Source organism: Tenrec ecaudatus, chromosome X (genome assembly GCF_050624435.1).
Source record: "Tenrec ecaudatus isolate mTenEca1 chromosome X, mTenEca1.hap1, whole genome shotgun sequence".
Lineage (NCBI taxonomy): Eukaryota > Metazoa > Chordata > Mammalia > Afrosoricida > Tenrecidae > Tenrec > Tenrec ecaudatus.
In genome coordinates, this window is record NC_134548.1 from 128,687,208 (window position 1) to 128,712,080 (window position 24,873).

General features: G+C 39.1%; 1 protein-coding gene across 5 annotated transcripts in view; it reads left to right on the plus strand.

Moving 5' to 3' along the window:
• KLHL13 (kelch like family member 13) overlaps positions 1-24,873 on the plus strand; it is a 202,625-nt gene that overhangs the window by 148,885 nt on the left and 28,867 nt on the right. For all 5 annotated transcript variants that reach the window (XM_075538214.1, XM_075538217.1, XM_075538215.1 and 2 more), the window contains one exon: positions 14,032-14,173. In XM_075538214.1, the coding sequence (XP_075394329.1) occupies positions 14,032-14,173 (142 nt within the window). The remainder of the gene's footprint in view (positions 1-14,031; positions 14,174-24,873) is intronic.

Consider the following 24,873-nt stretch of genomic DNA (forward strand, 5'->3'; position numbering starts at 1 on the left):
TAAAATGATATGGTCTGCTTCTGTCATTTGTCAGTTCCACCCAGGAGTACATACTTTCTAAGCCAGAGGCCCTGACACTCTTAAAAAGCAACACTTAACCCACGAAGATGCAAACTCACCAGTGATTCATATATTTATTACCAAAGTCACTAGTTACCTTTCCAGGAAAATATGACTAATTTTATAAGACTGCATAACATTTTAGATAATCAACTATTGTCATGATACATAAGAATCCTTCACAAACAGGACTTTTGCCTTAATGTTTCCCCACCAGGAACAAAGACTCATAAAAAATTTTTTAATAGAGTAATTCTTAGTATTCGCATTATCAAATCTCTGTCTAGTTCATTAAATGTCTTTGTAATATGAAACTGAACATGACAGTGATCTTAGTTGAAATGCTTTTGTACTGGTGTAGTGAAATGGTTAGTCTTGGCAGCATTTTAGGAATAAAATCAGCAAGATTGCATTTATATGCTTAGAGTATGATAACTATATGTATAAATTGGTGAATGGACTGTGACAGTAAAAACAAAAAGTTGTGTTTTCTAACAACCTGAGCACTTAAAACCAGTTTCGTTTTGGTAAGAACTGTGTAACTTAAATTCTTATAAGAGCATTTTCTGGGGCAAGAGAAAGCCAGAACAAGGCAGAAAATTACAAAAGGAAAATACTTTAAATATGAAAAATTAGACTCAAATTAGACTCCACGTGTCTGAGACAAAGAGCTTAAGAGAGTAGCTCAATGCCTGCCTTAAGATTTGATTTTTTGTATCACTTTCCCTTGTCTTACAAAGACCGGCTATTATATTACAACGTATTGTTATTATGGTAGCCATTTTTTCCCACTTCCATTGAAGTAATGAAAGCTGCCTTCAGGTCATTACAAAATCAAAATTGAGATTTGCTATATGTATTTTAGGCTTAATGATAGAGTTTTGGAGACTTTTAAATTGCCAATTATATTTCTGAAAACATGGAATGCCACAGCTATTATTTTCTAAATTTAAATATTACTCTCCCCCACCCCCACAATGTTTCCTTTTTAAGGAGAAACTTAAGACCTAGTTTTAAGTACTTAAGACCTGTTCATGAGTTGTGACTGTGAAGTTGACTATAATTGAGAAAATATGCAAACACAGAGAAGGAGGGGATTTTCACCACTTGATTAATGAATCTCCTGTTCCCTAAGGGATTCGTTTCAGTGATTTCTAATTAGTTTTGAATTTGTGGAATTGGCCTTTATAATACACTCTGAAATTGGACAACTCAGATGTTTGAATATTTAAGAAATAGAAATTTATGGCAGGCGAATGCCCACTTTTTAAATAGCAAACATTTCCTTTGAAACACACCATCGCCCGATAAATAGTCAGATTTCAAAGTAATGAGCTCTAAATTATGGGAGAAAAATGGCGCCATAGTAAACGAATGCTCTGGAAGTAAAGACTCTTTCAAGAGAGTTGGCTTGATTATCGAATGGTGTTGGGGTGCATTCCAGTTTCTTTATCTAGGGATTGAGGAAAGCCAAGGCAAATTCACTGTTGCAGGTACAGTTAGATTTATGAATTGGCAGGCAGATGCTGGCTGTATTGTGGCTCCTCTTTCCAGAATCATTCAGTCACTTGGATTCCAGCTATTTCCTCCGTGTACTGAGAAACGGGCTCTTGACAGCGATGGGAATATATATACATAGTAGTACCTCCATACTACTACCATTTGGGCATTCCCTTCCCTCAGACAGCCTTTTAAGGCAAGGGAGCTTCAACTTAGTTTTTAATATAGTATATATGTAATCAACGCCTATAAAATATTTCTTAATTTTTATTTCTATCTATCTATCTATCTATCTATCTATCTATCTATCTGTCTGTCTGTCTGTCTGTCTGTCTGTCTGTCTGTCTATCTATCTAATCTAATCTATCTATCTTGCTTTCACCAGAATATACCAACTTCATAAGTTGAAGACTCACCTAAGGCTAGGTATAACCTGAGATTGGATGTAATTTAATTGATGAAGGGAGACTAAAGTCTTGAAATATGGGAGGTAGAGAGTGCAAATATTAATTTTGAGCTTTTTCAGGGATGTGATTGAGCTCTTCAGTGCAAACGCTTCAGGGTTTGGATAATTAACTTTCATCCTGCTCTAACTCGAGTGTCATTTGTCATTCCATTTGTCTAGCCCAAGTCTCTGATCTGTGGTATAGCACTATTTCTGTGATTGTCAAGTTAGGCTTTGCAAATCAGAGGAAGTTGTTCTGTTAAGTACTGATATCAGTAATATATCTTTAATTTCATTTAAAGACATTTCCCTAAAACTGACCTATGCCGCCTCCATACTTATTATATGTGGCGGGAGACTGGCAAGAAAGATTTTTAGAATTGGTATTTTCTAAGAGAAGTAGAGTTGTAATGTGAATAGGTATTGTGGATAGTCTTGCTAACATACAAAATGCATTGGAAAGTGTTTTTTTGAAGTTGCAATTAGATTAAAATTTAGCACCCTATCATTTGATCTCCTTTATGATCCATTTAAATTTCTTCTACTTTTTAATATTTTCTGATTTCTGTTTGATTGAGACTTTTATCTGTTTTAATTTGTTCTTGTTTGTTTTTTTTAGATGTTTTTCTGTGTTTGAAATCCGTGATAGGTAAATCTATAGAGACAGTAATTGGATTACTGGTTCCTTGGAGTAAGAGAGGTTGTGGGGAAATGGATAGCTAATAGTGAGTACAAGAATGTAAAAAATGTTCTAAAACCAATTGTGATGGTGATTGTACAACTCTTCATGATGTGATTGAACTACCATATACACTCTTGTATAAGCCGAGTTTTCAGCACAAAAAATGTGCGGAAAAATGGGTTCGACTTACACACAGGTCAGTGGTACCCTGGCGAGTGGTAATGTATCGCTGCCCCCCTCCCCCAGGTAACTGGATGAGCGCCCATTATCTTGTGGGTGATTGTCATTTTTCCGTTGTTCGTTCAAAGCCCCGCTGACACTGCAGGGCTTTGAATATTTGTTTACTTACATCTAACCAATCAGAGCCGTCCTATGACTTGGACGACTCCAATTCGCAGAAGCATCCATAGTGATTCACTTACACAGGCATCTGAACTGCGCTCTGTCTCTCCCCTCTGATCTCTGTGTTAGTTCACATCCTGCATTCCCTGCCCCCACCGACTTACCACCCTCCTCCCGGCTAAGACGTCGTGGTGGGGGGGGGGGTCATTACCATGAAAGTGCTTTTTCAAAGACTTTGTTTTTATCCTATTAGAAATGGACACTCGTAAACCGAAACAAAAATGCTGGTCATATGAGGCTGGTTTCAAAATGAAGGTTGCGTCAAGAGCAGAAGAGAGCAATAACAGTATTTCAAGTAGGGAATTCTGTGTTGACGAAAAGCAAGTGAGGAGTGGCAGAAAATGAAGGCTGACTTGGAACAGATTCCAAAAGCTAAAAAAGCTCGTTGTGGTGTAACGTCTTTTTATGGGGCTCTAGAAAGTGAATTGCATAAATGGATTGTGGCGTGTCATCACGATTGTTACTGCATAACATGCATGGGAATCTGCATACGTGCTCTACAAATGGCTAAGGATGACAAATGTAAAGGACCAGGCATTGAAAAATTTGCTTCATGAATAGGTTTGGCCTACTATGTTTGATGCAAAGAACAAAGATTTCCCAGAAATTGCCACAAGACCTTGAAGAAAAAAATATGTCATTCCAGTCATGTATTATAAAACAAAGAAGGATTTGTAATTATGACCTGGCAGATATTGGGAATATGAATGAAACTGCCATGACTTTGGATCTTCCAAGCAACAGAACTGTGGCAAGTTTAGGAGAAAAAAAACTATTTTTCTCCAACCACAGGAAATGAAGAAAAAACACTTTACAGCTGTTCTATCATGTTTGGCTAATGGAACTAAGCTGCATCCTGTTATTATTTTTAAAAGAAAGACCTTACCTAAAACGATCAATATCCCACGAAGAATTACTGTGCGTGCACATGTTAAAGGCTGAATGGATGAAGATAGAATAAAAAAATGGCTGGAAGAAATTTGGAACTGACGATGAGGAGCAACCTTAAAGAAAAGCCATTGTTACTTGTTTGGGATATGTTCAGAGCCCACCTATCGGATGACATAAAAAAAATTGGCAAAATCTAGTAAAGTTACTTCAGCCATTATTCCTGGTGGACTTACATCTGTACTGCAGCCTCTGGATGTATCTTTGAATAAGCCTTTTAAAGACTGTGTGTGAAAGATGTGGCATGAGTGGATGTCATCTGGTCAAGCCCGGCTAACAAAAGGAGGAAATCTCATGAAGCCTGACATAGAGTTAATTGCAAAGTTGGTTCGAGATGCATGGGAAGACATTTCAGAAGGCATGGTGCGACGTGCTTTCCAGAACTGTAATATTAGCAATGCTATGGATAGCAGTGAAGACTGCACTTTGTATGAGAATGACAGCAGTGATGGGGATGACGGCGATCTCAGTAAGGACAGCTTCTATGATGACCTCACACCAGCTGAAGCTCTGCATTGGGATGCAGTTGATGATGAGGAATCCAGTTTTGAAGGATTTTAACTCTTTACATTTTAGCTTGGTTGCTGAGTGAGCTCAGGGAATAGTACTCTGAAGGTATCATTGTTGATACCTTATTGTTTTTATTGAACCTATTTTCCACGTACTGTGCTGGTTTACTAATGTTAACTGACTTGTTGTCCTTTTATTTATGTTTTTATTTAAAATAACTATTTAAATACATTACCCCACTGATGTCTCAATTTTTAGTAATTTTTTTCATTTGTTTTGATTATTGACAGTCACCAGTAGCTTCTGCATTTCCCACCCTAGGCTTATACTCGAGTCAGCTTTTCTGTTTTCCAGGTAATAATTAGGTACCTCAGCCTATACTCAGGTTGGCTTATATTCGAGTATATACGGTTACTTGTATGATATGTGAATTCTGTGCCAATATATTTGATGGGGGGGCAAAGTAGCGTGGTAAAATACATAATTTTGTACTGAATATAGATAACCTGAAAATTCCTTGCCTGTAATGGGATTTGTCACCTGGATATCTTCCTTGTGTTTGTGAATTAGGAATGGCTAGATTAATTGCTTTATGAACTCTATCTAGTGTTTGCAACTTTTAGTTTAAGTTGGGTGTAATGAGAGCAATGTGGGCTCTCATATCAGACTTGGCCTCAAATCTAGTTACTTTTGGTGAGGGCTTAAAATCTCTGAGCTTCAGTTCCCTGTCTTTAAAATGGGATTGTTATGAGGTTTGTGTAACATACTCGAACATACCTGGCCCCTTGCCTAATAACAGCAGGTGCTGGGGAAATGGTCTTATTAATATTTAAATTATTAAAACCAACATCAGCTATTTACTAGTGTGATTTCATTTTCATGGTGGTGGATGTATATACATACAAGAGGCCTGTGCATTTGCCTCTTAATTTTGGAAAAAATCATTTTACAGCCTGACCTTATCACCTAGATTAGCATCCCCCCCCCCCTTTATGCACTCTGGTATTGCTGCAGCAGGAAAAAGGCTTAGAAAGAGTAGGAGGTATTTTAGATTACCCATGATAAAAATTTCTGTTGCTGAAATAATTGCCAGTAGACAATAACTTAATTGTATTTATGTCATTAAGAAAATACAAGTAACTAACCAAGCATTGTCTTTCTTGATCCCTCCAAACACTCAAAGACAGCAGATGTATTCTTATCGAACCTTATTAAAGAATTCGCTGTGACACTTAGTTTCCTTAGGAAATGAGATGATAAATCATATGTGTGAGGGCACTGTTTTTAAAATGTGAAGGTTTAAGGTCCCCCCCGCCAGTGAAAATACAAGGCTCATTTTGTGCATGTTGTTAATTTACTAGTTCAAAAATTTGTTTCTGATTTTTTATCCTTTCCTCCTATTTTTTTCTTAATAGAGGTTTTGCCTCTGTGTGTCCCTGTGTGTGCGTGGTGTGTGCATGGTGTGTGCGTGGTGTGTGTGTGTGTGTGTGTGTGTCTAAGAGAAAGAGGAGAGAGAGGTATCTCACTTAATTTGGAGGACAGGTGGAAAAGGGGAAGTAAAATTCTAAGTTTTTTGAGGTAGGAGAAACCCGTTGTCTTTAGATTTCTGTGCAATATGTTTACAGGAAAACTAATAGGAAATGACTTTTATCATCTTAAACTGTTAAATTTTGTCAAGGGTGGAGGGCAAAATCTTGACAGATTTAGCACAGAAATGCAAATGTGTGTGAGAACAGGTGGCTTCGTTTCTCCTGCACCTGCCATACAAGTTCATCACAAGAAATGATGCTTTTCACAAATGCTGCTGTGAGCAGACATCTCTGTTTCTGAGCCGGGGTGGGTGCTGGGGGGAATGAATGGTGTGCTTCTTTGAAGAAAACAATTTTTCTTGATTTTCTTTTTAACTTGTGAATTTGAGAAGGAATGTACATATTTGTATTTATTTGCAGAGAGACGGGTGACAGAAATCATGAGCCGGGCGCTGATTAATCAACCCATTTTGTGATTAATATTGCTATACTAGTCAAGGTTTTAAAAAAATTCTTTGTCTTGTTGTTGCCACCACTCGTTTAGACTGACTTTCCCTTAATAATTATACTCTGGGAACTTACAAGATTTGTACCATATCTTTGACACGACTTGAGAGACCACTCTCTTATTGCAGTGAAATTATGCGATTTGAAAACATTGCTGGTTGTAACCTCGTGTAATGAAATGGTAACAAACTAAGAGAAGTGTTAAGAAATGAATAGAGAAAAGATGAAGTTGTTTCTTATTTTCCCTTCAGAAATGAAAAACAATACAGACAAACCCAGAACACTATTTGACCCCCTATTCTGATTGATTTTAGGAAGTACTTTTTGATAGTGCACATATCCAACTTTCGCCTTGTAGCCTTGGTGGTATGACATGGAATTTGGTGTGGGCGAGAAGTTAGTGTTGGTTGGGACACATAAACTCTCTATCAGGAAAAGACTTATTTCACCATACTTTCATTTGTATTATGAAATCATTTTATTGGGGGCTCTCACAGCTCTTATCACAATCCATACATGTGTACATTTTGTCAAGCACATTTGTACATTTGTTGCTATCATCAGTTTCAAAGCATTTTCTTTCTACTTGTGCCCTTGATATCAGCTCCTCATTTCCCCCTCCCTCCTCTACCCTCTCTCCCTCACGGACCCTTGATAAATTATTATTATTTTCATACCTTACATCATCTTCTGTCCCCCTCCACCCACTTTTCTGTTGTTCTTCCCCATGGGTGGGAGGGTTATATGTTGGTTATTGTGATGGATTCCCACTTTCTCCCCCCACCTTCCCCTCATGGTCTCTCTAGTCTCATTATTGGTCCTGAGGGGTTTATCTGTCCTGGATTCCCTGTGTTGTGGGATCTTATCTGTTTCACCATATTTTCATGCTAATGTCAGCCACCAAGGAGCAAAAAATGCCCCCTTGCAACTTGACAATTATGTTTGACCTCGGGTAGCTTTTTAATGAAAGAGCACTTAACTACTAATGGAAAGATTGGGTGTTCAAATCTACCCAGCAGCTCTCGAAGATTACAGTCTAGAAAACCATATGGATCCAGTTGTGATCTGTTACAACTGAGTAAAACATCGGTTTAATGGCTCCTAAAAACAACAAGAGCTTTGTCTGTATCATAAACTTTCTGCTTGCAATGATAGAAATTAGGGCATTCGAATGTTCATTTTATGAACATCTTTTAAGTACAGAATACTATGTTCAGGGTAATCTCTCCACCAAATGATGAAATTCTGGGATATTCTTTTTCCTCAATACCAATAAACACATTTTCTGTAGTGAATTCTGTGAGTATAGGGTTCTTTATACAAACTCTAGCAAAATATTAATTCTATGGACTTCTTCACTGTAGACAGTATATCTGAACCAAATCAATAGAACACTCTTGCTGTGGTTTTTCTGAAGGGCACAAACATAAATATTACACAATCTTTTGTTGTCCTGGTCTTCTCTATGAAAAAGAAAGAGGTTTGCTCATTTGATGATTTTAACATTTCCTTGAAAAAAAATCCATTTGGATTAACAGTGCCACGCAGATAGCAGGGACTTAATACCATGTTTGCACTAACAATTTTGAGCACATTAGTTCTACTTTTTGATAATTTTATAGGTTCCAAGATGAAATCTTTGTTCTAATTTGCATGCTGTGGAATACAAGTGAGGTTGGACATATTTCTCCCAGTTAACTTCTGTTGGTGTAATGCATCCTCCTATCAGTTGTACATGTCTCTCTGATGACGTGTTTTTAACATATGAATATTTTGATGGGCGATTACAATGTTGGTATGATCTTATTAACATAGGACAGCCACTTATTCCTGCTTTGCTTGGTCTTCAACGAATGGTATTAAAACTGCCGGCAGCAGTAGTCCAAGTGAAAATGAAGCGGCTCTGTTTGACCCTCCTTTGGGAGAGACTTTTACAAAAACAATCAGACAGTGCCTAGTAATCTTCAAAAAAGTCATTGTTGTCGTTGGAAATGGCACGGCTGACTGATTAATGCCCAATTTGTGAAAGATTGCTTTCATGACCTGTGCTTGGCCATTATTTAGAAAGCAAGATGTGTCCGGAAAAATTAAGCTTTCTATTCCCGTAAACTGTTACGGTCACGGAAACTTACAGGGAGAGTTCTATCCTGTCACCTTGAGTCAAAATCAACTCGATGTTAGTGAGATTATATATATATATATATTTTAGTGGGTATGGGGTGGATGCATAGCAGCGATGTGCAGACACTAATGGAGCCCTGGTGGTGTAGTGGTTAAAACTTTGGACTGTAATTCACGTGGTTGGCAGTTCAAAACCAACAGCAGCTCTGCTAGAGAAAGACTGGGCTTTCTCCTGTGAACAGTTACAGTCTCAGAAATCCATAGATTTTCTGAGCCTTGACTCGATGGGAATGAGTATTGTGGAAAGTTGTTGAGAGAGAGAGTAAATCCATACAAAGAAATTCAGCAAATCCAAGTTCTCCTGTGAAAAGTATTATAGTGTGGACAGAATATGGTTAGGATTTTCCAGATTCTAACATAGCATATAAAAGTGAACCTAAATAACAGAATTAAGACCGTATTATTCTTATATCAGCTTATCTAAAACTAAGCCTTTGGCTGTATAATTGTCTTATAAACTTCAAAGTCATTATCATCTTATCTGTTGTAAACACATTATTTGTGAAATTGATGGACCAGAGGAAATAAAGGCATTCTATTAGGTAGGAATAAAACAATTAGTGGTAATTAATAGTCTCAATGTGCTTACTCACTGCTAGCATTACCGCAGAGAGTCAATTCTTGAATTGAGAAGCTGTTCAGAATATGAAATTGCTTAATTTAAGGGAAAAAAATCCTGAGGTAGATGAACTTTCTAAATCAGGGTTTCTCAAGTTTTGGTCCTATTGCCATTTTTACCTAAAATCTCTGTTTTAAGGACTCTCCTGTGCATACAAGGTTATTTATCAGCACAACTATCCTATTCTACAAACATGACAAGAGCATCACCTCCCACACATACACACAACCAGTTGTGATGATTATTATCGTAAAATTCCCCACATGACAGTTAGGCCCCACTGTTTGTGTAAATAGCATCTGGCCACTACAGGATTGATTTTAGACAGTGAATAATTCAAGTAATGTGATATGGAGTTAGCCTATATAGGCCCAATATTTCTCTCTGAAATGGGATTTAAAAAAAGTAGTACCATTGGCTAATCAAAGCAATATTAACAGAAAATTGTTATGCCCCAGGGGAATGATCGATAAGACTCTACCATAAATTACTGAGGAGGTTTTGAAAGGGAGCCAAAGGCAGATAAAACAAATCGAGATCAAGGAATGGACTTTGGGTTCGCACTAAATCCTAGCTCCAATTTAAAGAACAATTAGTTCTTACGTCATGGCCCTGCTCAATACTCGCCTTCAGGAAGGGAACACAGAAGATAAGGATGCTATAGTAAAAAGGTGGTGAAAAAATAGATGGTGCCGGCTGTCAGATCAAATAGTGTCTGGGGCCCTAAAGCCTTTTCTCCCAACAAGCAGCCTTCTATGCGAGATGTCATCTAAATCCACATGGAAGAAGTGCACCATCATCAGTCACCGAAGGACTATAACGCACACAATCCGAAATTGAAAAAGGGATTAGGATCAGAGCTTAAAGCGTGAGAATCTGGTTTGCAGAAGGCTATGGATGGTGGTGGTATCCCAAGAAACATTTATGGAATTACATAGGAAATAAACCTCCAGTTATACCGTTCTATCCAAAATTGAAGGATGGGAGGAAAGTGGCTACTAAACAGAGGACACTACAGAGATGAGTATAGAAGGTCACCGGGATAAACCTGGCATGAACTGTTAACCTTGTCATTTGATCCCCCTTCTGATGCACACTGGATCAGATCTGGTTTTCAACATGTTCTGTATTTCTGTTTGTTTGGTTTTTGTTTGTTCCTATTAGGGTTTGCCTCAGATGCGTTATGTCATTGACGGGCACCCTCTAAGCTGTGTTATGTGTTTTTCTGATTTTAGGTAGATGAAACCCAGGATTGATGAACCTATAAGGGCAGCAAGTAGAATACGGGTTTCGGGGTTGGGGGTTACAGTGGTGGTGGTGGTGGTGGTGGAGGGTTGGGTAAAAGGGAGCTGATGTCAAGGAGTCCAGGAAGGAAAGCAATGTTTGGAAACTGATTATGGTAGCAATTGTACATCACTGTTGGACGTGATTGTTGGAATGATAAGATCTATGCATTAGCTCCCAGTTAAAAATAAATTTTAAAATATTTATTTGCTTCACTAAACGGGCTCCTTGTGGTTGTAGGTGAGGGTTATTGCTTTTAGCAATCCCAAGGGGCAAAGGTGAAAGGCCCCATAGGATTTCCAAAGTTGTACATTTTTACAGAAGCCTAGTGCCACATCTTTCACCCACTGACCACCTGGTGGGTTCTTGCAGCCAACACTTTGGTTAGCAACCCAGCGCTTACCCCCCGCTCCACAGAGCCACCGGTCTACATTACTGTAGCTATGTGATTGGGCTACAAGACAGTTTTTGAAAATGTCATGGGTTTTTTGAATTATTCAAATCACTTTTACTTTAAGGAGAGTTTGTTATAATTGCACCCCAAGGTTTGCAAAGGGGTGTCACTTCCTTGCAATATTGAAGAACAATCCCTCTTTCCAGCCAGTCATTAACCTACATGAAAAGCAGACAGGAGAGGATATTGAATCAGCTAAGAAAGTTGACAAGGCATGTCCTGTTACTGATGCAGAAATAATCAGGAGTGTTTTGAATGCTAAAAAGTCACACAATGCTGACAGAAAGTCCTGTCGCTGAAGGCCTCTACAGCTTTTGAAGTAACCAATTAGCAGACAGCTCGCCTTATTTTGTTGCCACGTGCACTTTCTCTGAAAAAAAAATTAAGGGAAGAGACATATGATAAGTAAACATATTGTTATCTAGAGTTAGTTTGAAAAAAGCAATTTCCAGGATATGTCACAGGATCAATGTGGTTTCAGCTTTATTCCCGTCTCTTTCACATCTGCGGTCTATAAAAATGATAATTGATGGTCCTTTAAGCATTTCATGCTACAGAAATATCTTTAGAATGATCCATAAAAAATGGGATTTTTGTCTCCATTCAGAGAATTTATATTAAGCCTCCCATGTACCAGGTTTGCCCTGGGAATAGAGAACCTAATAAAACAGTTTGCTAGAATAGCCTATTAGAATACTTATAGATGAATGAACATTTTCTGGTTAGAGGTCCCAATCACCATCAAATCTTATTCTTACTTTTTCAATTTTTTTCTTTAATTTAATTTTAAATGTCTATATGCAAAATTTTTAAAAGCTTCTGTGTGTATATGTGTGTACAATGTATATACTCTGTGTGTGTTTTTATGCATGTGCTTCAAAAAGTTTCTGGGAAAATTCCCCTTTTTCCATTAACTTCTTGAAGCCTCCTGATATGCACACATGTGTGACTATAGGTGTGCCTGCCACATCTGTGTTTATGTATTTCAGTTATAAAGCGATTTCTGAAAATCTGGTGCAAAGCTATGTCCATTTTCTTTTATGCTGATTAAAATCCTATTTAAATTAGTCTCTTCTTTATTAAATATCTATGAGAGTTGAATAAAACATGGGTATATATTATTAATTCATTTTTGGTTATACTGCGGCACTAATATCATTAAGAAGAATTGATGTCCCCCTTAAGGCCAGACTTTGTGCTAATTACTGCAGGATTTAAAGTCCTTTGGCTGTTGTCAGAATTCAAAAAGCAGGACCTTTATTATAAATATGGTAGGCTTAAAACTATTTTTTCTTGTTTAAATTAATCAACTTTGCTGATAGGTATGAGAGGAAAGAAAAGTGAAATATTTTTGCTAATAGTTTAGAGTTAGAAAAGCAAAACAAGCCAACTGTGGACTGGTACATATAAACAAATGAATAGATGAAGATTTCTGACACTTGATAGCACATTCTCCCTCCTTTTCCCTCATTGTTCATTGCAGCAGTCTACATCATAAGTACACATGTCCATTCACAACCCTTGGCTCTTACCCTCAGATCATCTGGCAACCAAGCTAGCAGTATCTGCATTAAAAATAAAACATGTCCACTGTACGCACTCGGGAAATGTTTCACGATGGTCTCGAGGGATGGTTCATTAGGCATAATTTTTAGTGTTGACTAATTGATGTCTTTAGGTTCCCTATGAAGCTAACCAGAGGGTCTCCAATGCTGTGCTCTGGCTCCTGAAAAATTAGTGTCATTATATGTGTGCATAGCTTCAGTTTCTCTTTTGATGATCAATTTCTTTGAAAAAATGGAACTGGAACTATTTTGCTGAAAATTCCGAAATGTTAAAGGAGTGATGCTGGCGGGAAAAGGAATGGCTTTTGGTGCATCATGTGCTCACTTGGGCTTGATTAGAACTAGAATGAATGACTGCAGCAGAAGTAATGTGTGTATATATCATGCTCATTTTGGACTCTTCAATGGGAACTTTGGAACTGAAATTTGACTAGACCTAGATTGAGTTTCTAGTCTTTAATAACTTTATGACCTTGGGTAAATTATTCACATTTTCTGTAGCTCCTTTCCCCCATTCTGTATAAAAGAGATGCTAATCCTAACTATTGATCGATGGTTAAATGGTTCATATATTCATTCTGTTGTGCATTGGGTCGCTATGGGTCAGAACTGACTCGATGATACCAATAGACAACAATAACAGTATCTATTGCAGTAGTTGTTTTAAGGATTAAATGAGACAATGTGTGGGAAATTCTTAGTAAGGGCCTGCTACACAGGACCTATTCAGTCAATAAGGGGTAGCTGTTATTTTTATCTTTCTCAGATCAGGTGCTCCAAAATCATTTTAACTGCAAACAGCAAAATCTGATGGTATTGCTAGCCCTTGTGGTGTAGTTGTTAACTACAAAGTCTGTGGTTTGAAGCCACCACCCACTCTGTGGGGGGGGGGATGAGGCTGTCTACTCCGGTGAAATCTCAGAAACTCACAGGGGCAGTTCTACGTTGTTCTACAGGGTTGCTATGAGTCAGAATTGTGAATTTGAGTTTTTCATTTGATGGCCTTGCTACCAAGGCAGTAAAATACCAGAAGCAATTACTATGACTCTAAAAACCATTTTGATTATAGTTTTGAAACGGTCTTTACCACAATTTCTCAGTTCTTTCTTTTTTCTGACCTTAGATTTTTTTCTCTCTCACAATTGTTTTCTCTCTCACAATTGTGTATATCTTCCATGATATAGAATGATAAGACCCTAAAATAGAGTGAAACGAAATTCAGAATATTCTGGAGTCAGATGATTGACAAGAGTGATAAGTTCTTTCTCTAAATAATCTTGTCATTGTGAATGATGTGACATATTTTCATAATTTATCTTTCTTTCTGCTTCTTCCTTCTTTTCAGATCTCTGGTGGAAGAGGAAGACCAGCACATGAAATTATCCCTTGGAAGCAGCGAGATGGGCCTCTCATCCCATTTGCAGTCTTCCAAGGCAGGAGCTACACGGATCTTTACCAGCAACACCCATAGTTCTGTGGTGTTACAGGTAATCGCAGCCTTTCCTTTTTTTTTTTTTTTACCAGTATTTATATGGCTTAAAAAAAACCCAGTAGGGGAGAAATCTTGAGGACTAGGGGCGATGGGTATGTTCCCGATGATTTTTTTAAAAATTGTGCTTGGTTTTGTGTACAAAAAACAGGTCTTCTTATCATGCTGCTTTCATACAGAAGACTTTATCTGGCAACGTTAACTTTCTATTGTCGAGTTGCCAAAGTAAAATCCCAAGGTCCCTACCCCACATTTTTAATGTGCATTCATAATCCTTTTTTGTTATCACACTCAGCATAGTTGAAACGATCACACTGATGTGGTGGTGTCTCAACCCACAGTGACAATAATGGGAGTGAGCATAAGGATGTGGGCTGCTGGATGTCATGACAACAACAACATCAACAACAACAAGGCAGCTATTTAGCATAAGGATTAGGAGATCTGGTGGCACAGATGGTTGGATGGTTGGTTCCAGCTTGGCTGCTAACCTAAAGGTTGACAGTTCAAACCTCCTCAGTGGCTCTGTACGAGAAAGACCTAGGGATCCATTTCTGTAAAGATTATAGTCAGGAACATCCTCTGAAGCAATTCTACTCTGCCATATGGATTCACTTTGGGTTGGAATCCATTTGACTTCACACAACAATAACAGCAGAGGGATCCACAACCCATGCAGTTTTGAGCTCTGTTCATATTCCCTGACATCTGTGGACATTGCTGATTTGAGAACACCACAATACTGGATGTCCAGAAACGGCTGTATTATATTCGTATTCTTTCTTTAGTAGTAATATAAAGAAAATATGAAGGGTCTTCTAAAAGTTTGTTAAAAATTTCCTTTTAAAAAAATCGACACTTCATCTTCATATTGTACAATTCAGTAGTTCAGTCATATCAAGAAGAGTTGTACAATCATTACTATGATCAGTTTTAGAACATTTTTCTTCCTTATACCCATTGATATTAGTGTAATTATTTTTTTAATCGTGGCAAAAATAGACACAAAAATTGTCCAATTCAACTTTGCACATGTAATTCAGGGCCGTTGATAATGTTCTTCATGAGCAACCGTTATTGAAATCCTTTTCTAAATTATTCTATCACCATTAACATAAACTTCGTGTCCCCTAAACAAAAACTCTTCCTCCTTGGTAACCATTGGTCAGCTTTTTCTTGATATAAAATTCACACATCATACACTTCCATAGTGGTAGGTTTTACAAAGAGTTATAGGTACATCATCACAATCAGTTCCCGTGCCCCCTCCCCTCTCCGACATTCATTGTTTGCTCCTCAAATCCCCTCCTTCTCTCCCCCTCCCCTGCTTTGCAATAAACCATTTTGCATCCGTTACTGTTTGTATGCATCCACTCCTGTATTTCATTAGCTGGCAAACCCAACAGAAACAATAAAAAATAAAACTAAAATGAAACAGAAAAAAAAAGGATAGACGAATAAAGTAGAATAAAGAGTGAGAAAGAAAATCCGCCAACAATATTAAATTAGTCAAAGAAAAAGTTTCTGTCATGGAACAAGCAAGAAATATTTAGATTCACCATAATCAAACCCTGGTATAATACGATACTTAGTCAGTTGACCACCCTCTTGACTCAAGCAAAATTTGATTCAACCTGATTTTGCTCTAGGTCTAAATATTTCTTGCTTGAGGTAGATTTCAATAAAGACTGGAAACGTATCAGGATAATTTTCAAAGTGTAATCCATCTATTTGTAGAAAAATTGGGCAGCATGGGTACATCTACATCAATATATATGCATACTAAAATGTCTAGAAATATTAGGGAAGCTTGTGAGTGAAATCCTACACTTTTTGTTCTATATAATCATATATTATTATTATTTTTATACAAAGGGTGTATTTTTGCATATGACTTATGTAATTAAATAGGAAGATGATTGAAAAAGCAGGTCTAGCTGGGTCCCATTGGCTTTGGCAGTCCCGGTTTAACTCAGACTCAGTTGTTCTTGGAGGCAGGTAAGAGCACAATGATGCGAAAGCCACCTGACAGTTGGCATGACCTGAAGATGGAATTTCTCCCACTGATGGTTTTGCTGATTGCATTTTGTGTGGCAGAATCCAGCTACCACTTTATAGCGCTACTGAGAAATTGTGCATGCTCTGCTGCAAAGTGTGTTTATAATTATGTTCTCAATAGCGGAGATTTTAAGTCCAAATACTATCAGAAAATGTTTTGGTGTCTACTCTTAGGTATGCCATTGTCAAGGGAGCAAACCAGAGGTGTGTTTAATGTATGAAGGTCCCATTGTTTTACAATTAGCGACAGATCAAAAGACACTGCAAGCAGCTGGGAGAGAAACCTTTGTAACAGGTCTCACTCTGCAGGATCCCCGCTGGATAACTGTATGGGTTTGGGCCCCAACTCGAATCCTAATTTTGGCACTTCCCAGCTCATTAATATGCCTTCGGAAAAAACCACTTACCTCGCTGGGGCAGCTTCCTTGCCTTTAATCTGGACACAAGGGTTGAGGATTTAATGTGCCGTCTCATAAGAAAATGGGGTGCATAATAAAAAGTCCATTTCTCCCCCACCCCCACTCCAGTCAAAGCAAAGAAGGTATCAGAGGAAATGTAACCAATCAAAGAATGATGGGAGTGCCGAATAAGGCATCTATCTCATCAGCTTGCAATAGGCTCTATATCTAAGAGGCTTGGATTCCTGGAGCCTTGACCACACTCTAGGGGACGCCATGATGGAGTGAAGCAGTATGAATCACTGCTACCCAAGCAGGGAATTTCAACCAGCTTAGCTTAGGCGCTACTGGTCAGGCTAGTGATTTATTTTCTTCACTCCATTATGGTTACTACCATTTTGGTTACATCTCATGGAAACCTTGAATACTTGACTCCCATTATCTTGGGTCTGCAGCTTTCTTTGACTAGCCCTTTCTGTGGAAATTCATTGGCTCACATTCGTCCTAGCGTCTTCACTTTTTTGCTATTTGTATAACAGCTGGGATATGTTTCATATAGCATACCATTCACCCACGCAAAGCATACAGTTCATTGCTTTTAGAATGGTCACCGAGTTGTGCTACCTACACCAAAATCAACTCCAGAACATTTTCATCACCCCTCCCCCCAAAGAAAACCACTACTCTTTCGCTGTTACTCTGCTATCTTCTGGTCCTTTCCCCGCAATCTGAAGCGGATCATAATCTCCGTAGATTAGGTATCTGTAGATTCTCCCAATCTGGACTCTGATATGAATGTAATCCCTTAAGCTATAGAGTTTCACTTAGCATAGTACTTTCCAGGTTCATCCATGTGCCATCATTCATTAGTGTTTCATTCCTTGCTTTGCACGGAGTTGCTACGACCACATTTGGTTTATACGTTCATCAGTTGGCGGGCTTTCACTTTGTAACGACCGCGATGAATGCTGCTGTGAACATTGATGTACAAGTTTTCATATGGAATAGGCTTTTAATGATCACATATGTATATATGTATATATATATATATATATATATATATATATATATATATATATATATATATATATATATATATATACCTAAAAGTCGAATTGCTGGGTCATATAGTAACTATTTTGAGGAGCTGACAGACCGTTTTCCAAAGTGAGTGCATCATTTCACATTCCCATCAGCAGGGCAAGAAGACTCCAATTTTCCACAGCCTCAACAACACTTGTTATTTTCCATTAAAATTTTATATTCAATCCAATAAGTGTGAAGTGATATTGTGGGTTGGATTTACAGTTCCCTAATGACCATTTTCTTGTCTACTGTAGAGAAATGTCTTTTCAAGATATTTGGCCCATTTTTACATTGAGTTATCTGTCTTTCCCTTACTGCATTGTAATAGTTCCTTGTAGACTCTAGATACAAGTTCCTTATCAAATATAAGATTTTCAAACATTTTCTCCCAAAGCCTTCAGTTTGGTGGTCCCTAGGATAGACTGTCATGAAAAGTGACTGGGAGACATGTGATTTTTCACTATGTCCCAAGCCTATATTGTCCCTTCACACTTCATTGTCTTTGCCTCTTTCTGAACCACCTCTCTTTTATTGGTCCCGTCTGTTAATTTTATTCATTCATCATGACCAATCTGAAATGAAGCCTCCTCTAGAAAACTTTCCTTTAGTCAGGCAGAGTTAGTGGGTTCTTATTTTCATACCTGTTAAATGTAAAACCAAACCCATGCATGTTCAGTGGATTCTGACTCATAACTTATCTTTTGGCTATTATTACTATCATCTAGCAGTGAGCATATCTAGGACTAGGTTCTAACCCTAGCCCTGGTTTTGTATGCCTAGAATCTAGAGCTGAGGGCCAAGAAATGCTTAATAAAGTTCTATTGTTCTAATTACTGTTGAAAAGTCATAATATACATTAAGAACTTCATGCTGTGTATCTTGCACAGAGGAGTATTCAAAGCAGTTTGTATGGCACATGATAAGTCACTTTCATATATTTGAAACAGGGAGGTTAGAACACTTTACCCAGGTGACATAGCCACTATGGAAACTACACCACAAAACTAACACTGCAATCCCAGCTTTCCAACTGTAATTTTGTATTTCCTCAAATCTTACCATAAACAACATCTTCTTTTTAACATATACTATCTACAATTATTAAGTGTTGACTGGATATAAATGCAAAAGTATGTATTAGCAAAGGCTAAAATATCATTTGACGTGATGAGAGATGAAGATGTTATTCTTAAAATAAATAGTAGAATTTTGAAGGATGCCTTCCTGCCTGCCTTCCCTTCCCCTCGGCCCCAAAGAAAACAAACAAACAAAACAAAACCAGAAATGAATGTCATTTGGAAGCAACTGGAGTTCTTCAGCTGGTGGCAGTGTTCATGAATTATTGGCTGCTTACTCAGGTGGAAACAACTCACTTCCTGAGTGTGAGCTATGCTTACTCAAACCCATAAAGCTTCAAAAGGCCTCCCTGCAAAGCATGTCTAGGCTCCTAATTGGTGCTTTCTCATCTTAATCTCAGTGCCTGTCAGGTTGGTCCTCTCATGCTTTCTTCTATTTTATTTATTAGTTCTCTCCATCCACCTGTAGTTGTAAAGTTGATGAAAGATATCATTTATACTCTCAAAGTATTACCTAGGTAATAGAATGGAAAAGAAATACATTATCCCGAGAGCCTCTTCATATTGATGTACATTGCAGTCTAGTTTAATCTACTCAGAAAACTTTGAGTAACTGATTTGTTCATGGTGCTGACCTCTGCCCTATTCTGAACACTATCAAGGGATCCTCTCTCTCTCTGGCAATAACCTGTACTTTGGTATATATTTGCCTCATAATAAAACTATATCAGCTTTCTTTTTTGATGTTACCTTGGTATGTGTTTTACCATATTTTCACTTTTTATGTTATCTTATAAGGAAAATGACTTTTGATCTTTCTTTTATATGTTTTAACAAATGATATCGATTTGTGGAATCGCCTGCACTATTATGATGCCGAACAATTCCATGACATCAGCAGATTCCCTTCGCTTTGTCCATGGTAGGCCACTAGGCTTCCAGCATTAAGCAGAGGCAACCACTGATCTTTTGTCCATCACTCTATTTTCGTTGTTTCAACAATGCCATATAAATGGTCTAAGAGTCTGTAAGTGGTCTCACACGCTGAGAGTCATTGGTGTTAAGGGTCTCAGTAGTCGGCCCCTTCTCATTGTAAGTGGTATTCCATGCTGTAGAGCACTGCGCTCTAGGATTTCTGACACTGTCAATCATTATGGGAGCACAGAGCCCCATCTCTCCCCCCTTGATCAGCTGCTGGGCCTATACCATCACCCTGGCAGTAAGCGCAGTACTTAACTCACCGTGCCGCCACTTTTCCTGCCTATCTTTCTCTGTGCAGTCTCTGATACTTAGCAGTTTCCTAAGCCTCCCTTTTGGGTCCTTTGGGGCTTTCTTTACCTTGCTCTGTTGCACAGTTACCAGACCTACACCTCCATCCACAGGAAGAGAGGACAAAGCGAAACCAAAGCAATGGGAACTCTCTGAAGAGAAGTGATCACAGCTTCTCGGGTCAAAGAGAAAGTTTTGTTTCTCTTAGAGTGTTAGGTGTATGCTGCTCCCCCAGTTGTTGTTCCTGTCATTGCTTCCACCACATTTCTGACACCTTTTATGGGGTTTCTGAGTCTGTAACTCTTTATGAGAGCACCTAGCCTCTTATTTCTCATGTGCAGTGGCTGGTTGGTTCGATCCACCGGCCTTACAGTGAACAGCCCACCACTTACCAACAGTGACACCAGACTTCCTTTTGGTTGCTACTACCAGTGCCTGCCTTACTTGGGAGCTGGGATTTATGAGAACAGAGAAAAAGGAAGAAAAATTTAAAAGGGGTGGCACAATTTTCTCCACTTTCTCTGAGCTTGAGAAATGTCTTTCACTGTTCTTTGAGTCAGAACTAGAGGGATTTTCCTGGAGCTCTTTCTAACTGTGCCCGGATGACTACTCCCAACTTCCAACATGCTTTAAGACCAAGGCAAGTTATACTAGAAAAAGGGGGGTGAGTGGACTTATCAGTTGCGTTGTTCTTTGCATTCTAATCTTCCGCTCTAATCCTTCTGGTAGTTTTCCTTCCTCCCTCCCTCCCTCCCTCCCTCCCTCCCTCCCTCCCTCTCTCCCTTCCTTCCTTCCTCCCTCCCTCCCTCCCTCCCTCCCTTCCTTCCTTCCTCCCTCCCTCCCTCTCTCCCTTCCTTCCTTCCTCCCTCCCTCCCTCTCTCCCTTCCTTCCTTCCTTCCTTCCTTCTCCTCTTCTCCTCCTTCTCTATTTTTAAACTTTGTTGGATGGAACCAGAGATGCTTTTATTCTAGGGCCATCTTTTCTTCCGTACTGAGGTAGAATCATCCTTCCGAATTCTCTGCTGACTGTTTTGACTGAGTGACATCGAGTCAATTTCCATTGGTAGGGACCCCGAGGACAGAGTAGAATTGCCCCACAGGGTCTGATGCTGTAAATCTTCAAAGAAGCTACCTGCCACATCTTTTCCCCAAAAAGTAGCTGGTGGGTTCTAATCAGTAACCTTTCAGTTGGCAGCTGAGTCCTTAAGCAGTCCACTAGTCCCTGTACTCTGAGGAAGGCCAATAAAATATAAGGTTTTCCACTCTTGGGGTTCATATGAGGACTCCGCTAGCCTTTTGTGGGCTGCGGGCACTATTCCTTATGCTCCCTTTGATTGGTTTTGTGTATCGGTATTCACCTGAGTACATGAGGTTGACCGTTTGCGGATATCCTGAGTTCTGCCTCTGTGCAACTCACCTCCTCTCTGTTTTTTTTGAGCGGTGCCAACTCCCCACTCACTGCCCTTCTTCCGGAAACATTCCAAGCAGCAACTTGTGCAATCCGGTGACTCACTTAATTTGTTTTTCGTCCCTCACCCATCTCTCTCCTTCATCCTGACATGTCAGTCTTAAAAGTGGTTCTGTCTTCCATATATATATCACCATTTTATCAGGAGCTACTACAGATATCATAATGTACCTTACTTCAGTCACATTGTACAATTGCCACCCACAAGGAGTTTCAAAAACAATTTCTTCCGTCTTGAACTCCTTGACATCAGCTCACCTGCACCTCCCACTCACTATACCCTCCCCCCCCCCCCCCGGAACCATCATTCTACTGGCTGTTTCCATAGGTTCATCTTTTGTCTGTCTGGTTTTCAAGTTTATCTGAAGAAGTTAAAGTGAATCCAGTCTCTGTTGCTCCATTGTCACTGGAAGCAGTTCATTGCTGATTATTAAATACAAAATTGTATGGCCTAGACCATTTAAAAACAAGTACTTGGGAGGAGAGTTGGTTAGCTATTGCTCTATAAAGGAGACTGAGCCTAACAAGACTTTGGAGAAGGAAGGTGTTCTATATGACAAAAGGATGGCACAAATAAAAACACTGCAAATGATAGATCTCCCCGCCCCCCCCCCAAACAGAAAGGAGTCAGTCTTGAGAACAACCCGCTAAGATAAAATGGTGAGGAAGAAGAGTGAACAGTCAAGCTGAAGCCAGGTTAGAAACATCTTTGAAAACCAGGAGTTATCCGATGATCCAGTAGGACGGATCAATGAGCAGTTTTTAAACACTAAGTGCTATATGAGGAGAGCAGAGTTTAATTAAGAGCACATAAACTTGTATGTCCCGCCTGTATTTCTCTTTGACCTTAAGTGCATCTGTTCCTTTTTTGTACTCTGAACTACAGGAAGAGTCACCTCCTAAAAGCATGGTTGGTATTGTTTGGATCAAACAAATTGCATTTACGTAAAGACTGGAGTAACGCCATTCTTTAACCTTCTACTCTTTAGTCCCTCAGCCTTTATTCACAAAACATAATTCCCATGAAGAGCTTTTATGGCTCTCCTCAGGATACATTTTTTCTCTCTCCCTCTGCTTCCTTTTCCAAATGACACTAATCAAAACCTCATAGTGTGCTCAGATGTTCTTTCTGATGGCCAATCTAGTGGAAAGATTTGCTTATCAGATTCCTTTTTAGCACTTGATGTTATCACAATGGCATCATATTTAATTTGACAGCTATTGACAGCCAACCAACTTTGTAGGAATTATTCCTGGCTATTCTGGTTTTTGTGTTGTAGTTATGCAATCTCGGCTCATAATTGCTCTTCTGTTTTTATATGAGAATATTAATGGATATCACACCCATTTAAAATCTCTCAGTCTTTCAGGATATTGCAAAGGGCCTTCTCCTATTTAATAGCATTTGAAATTTTGATGCCTTGGCTGAATTTAATACAGAGAAGATAAAGATGCTTTGCGATCCTTTTTTGTGGGGGAGGGGGTTAAAGAGATACGAAGGGAAGGGTCGCAAAAGATAGGAAGAGAATTATGGAAGCAGGAATTGTCATGGTCAGAGTAAAACTACCGAGGCCAGACTTCAAGCTTCTCTTAAATGGAGTCTAAGTCAAGAAGAAATGGAAAACACAGCAGAGAGCTAAGATAAGTATTGGCACACAAGTCAGTTGGACTGACATCACTGGAAGCAGTTGGAAGCACACCCCAAACGACAAATGGGACACTTTGATCAATTTACATCATGCCGAGCTGGAGTCAGTGGACTAGTACTTGGAGACAGACAAGCAAATTTATAAAATGCAGACAAGAGAAACAAGTACAAATTTGGTGTAAGATAATGATTTTACAAGAACAGGACACATTTTCAGGGTACAAAGAATCGATTAAATAAAAAACAAAACAGCTCAAAGAACAAATTCGGATTCAGAGTCACACCATGAGATGGAGTAGAGCTACCCCCCGGGTTTCTAAGGCTGGCATCTACATGGAAGCAGAATTTGTTTGCCACAATCAATCAGCAGTGCAAGTCAGAATCAACTATAGTTGATTGATTGGTTTATTTTTAGTGCTCGTATTCAAAAAAATAAAGAAAGAAAACTACTGAAAAAACTATAGTATAAAAGGTGTTTAGAGAAACGACTACTTCTATAAAACAAAATCTGCTGTATAAAGAAAATTAACTTTGTCTCTTCAGTCAGAGGTTGCTTGCATACAAACAATAATAATCAGTCCAGGTTACAGAATGGTTAAGCACGTGGCTGCTAACCAAAAGGTTGCCAATTCAAACCCACCGCCCAGCTCCATGGGAGAAAAGACCCGGTGATCTGCTTCTGTACAGAGTCCAGAACACCGAGCCCACTGCCTTCAATGCAGACTCATAGCGACCCTGTAACACACTAGAACCAGAACTGCTTCCGTGGGTTTGAAACTGTAACTCTTTCAGGGTGTAGCAAGCCTCCTCTTTCTCTTGCTGCGTGGCTAGTGTGTCAGTTCTGTTCTGCCACGGGGGGGGGGGGGGGGGGGGGGGGGAGGGAGTCACTATGAGTTGAAATCCACATGATGGTCCCTAACAACCGGACTCTGGGATGACGATCACAGATACAGAGTTGGTTGGTGGTGGGGACCATTCCTGAATGCATAGGAAAGCACAGAGGGTGCAGTAAATAAATACAAACCCGCCTGGGAGCAGACGCTTCTCCCGAAGTAGATAAATTGGGCTTATGTAATAGAAGATCCTGGAACTGCCATACTCGGGAGGGTCTAGATGTCTCTCTTTCCGGACGCCGGGTTGTCAAGGTAGTGTGGCAGAGGGTGGTGCAGGTGCCTGCTACCCTAACTGGGCATGCCCGATTGTGAGGCCTGCAGCCGAGTGGCTTGCTGGACATGAACTAATCAATGGAACTATGCAGAAGGCTGAAGCCTTTCCCACCTTGATTTTCAAAGGGAGGAAGGATAACGACTAGTCAAATGGGGTGCCTACTGATAACACGCAATTGATAGTACTTTGGCAGGATTGTAAAAAACGGGTGGGCAAGCAAACGATCCAAGACATTTTGTTTTGTTTTTGTTTGTACTCAAAGAAAGAAAAACTGGATACAATCATTGCTTTTAATTGAATAAGCTGTGATTGCCATTGTAAACACATTATCTGCATATGCTTTAGAGGAGGAGATTCAGGTATTTGATGAATACATACCAGGAAGGCATACCATACCTGAGCTAATATCATTAATACATTGGCACATAGCATTTTTTCCTGTACACAGGTATAAAATTGCCCAATAGCTATCAAAGGAGTCAGAGGAACTCTGCGGGATAGTGGGTTATGCTTTGGGCAGATACTCACA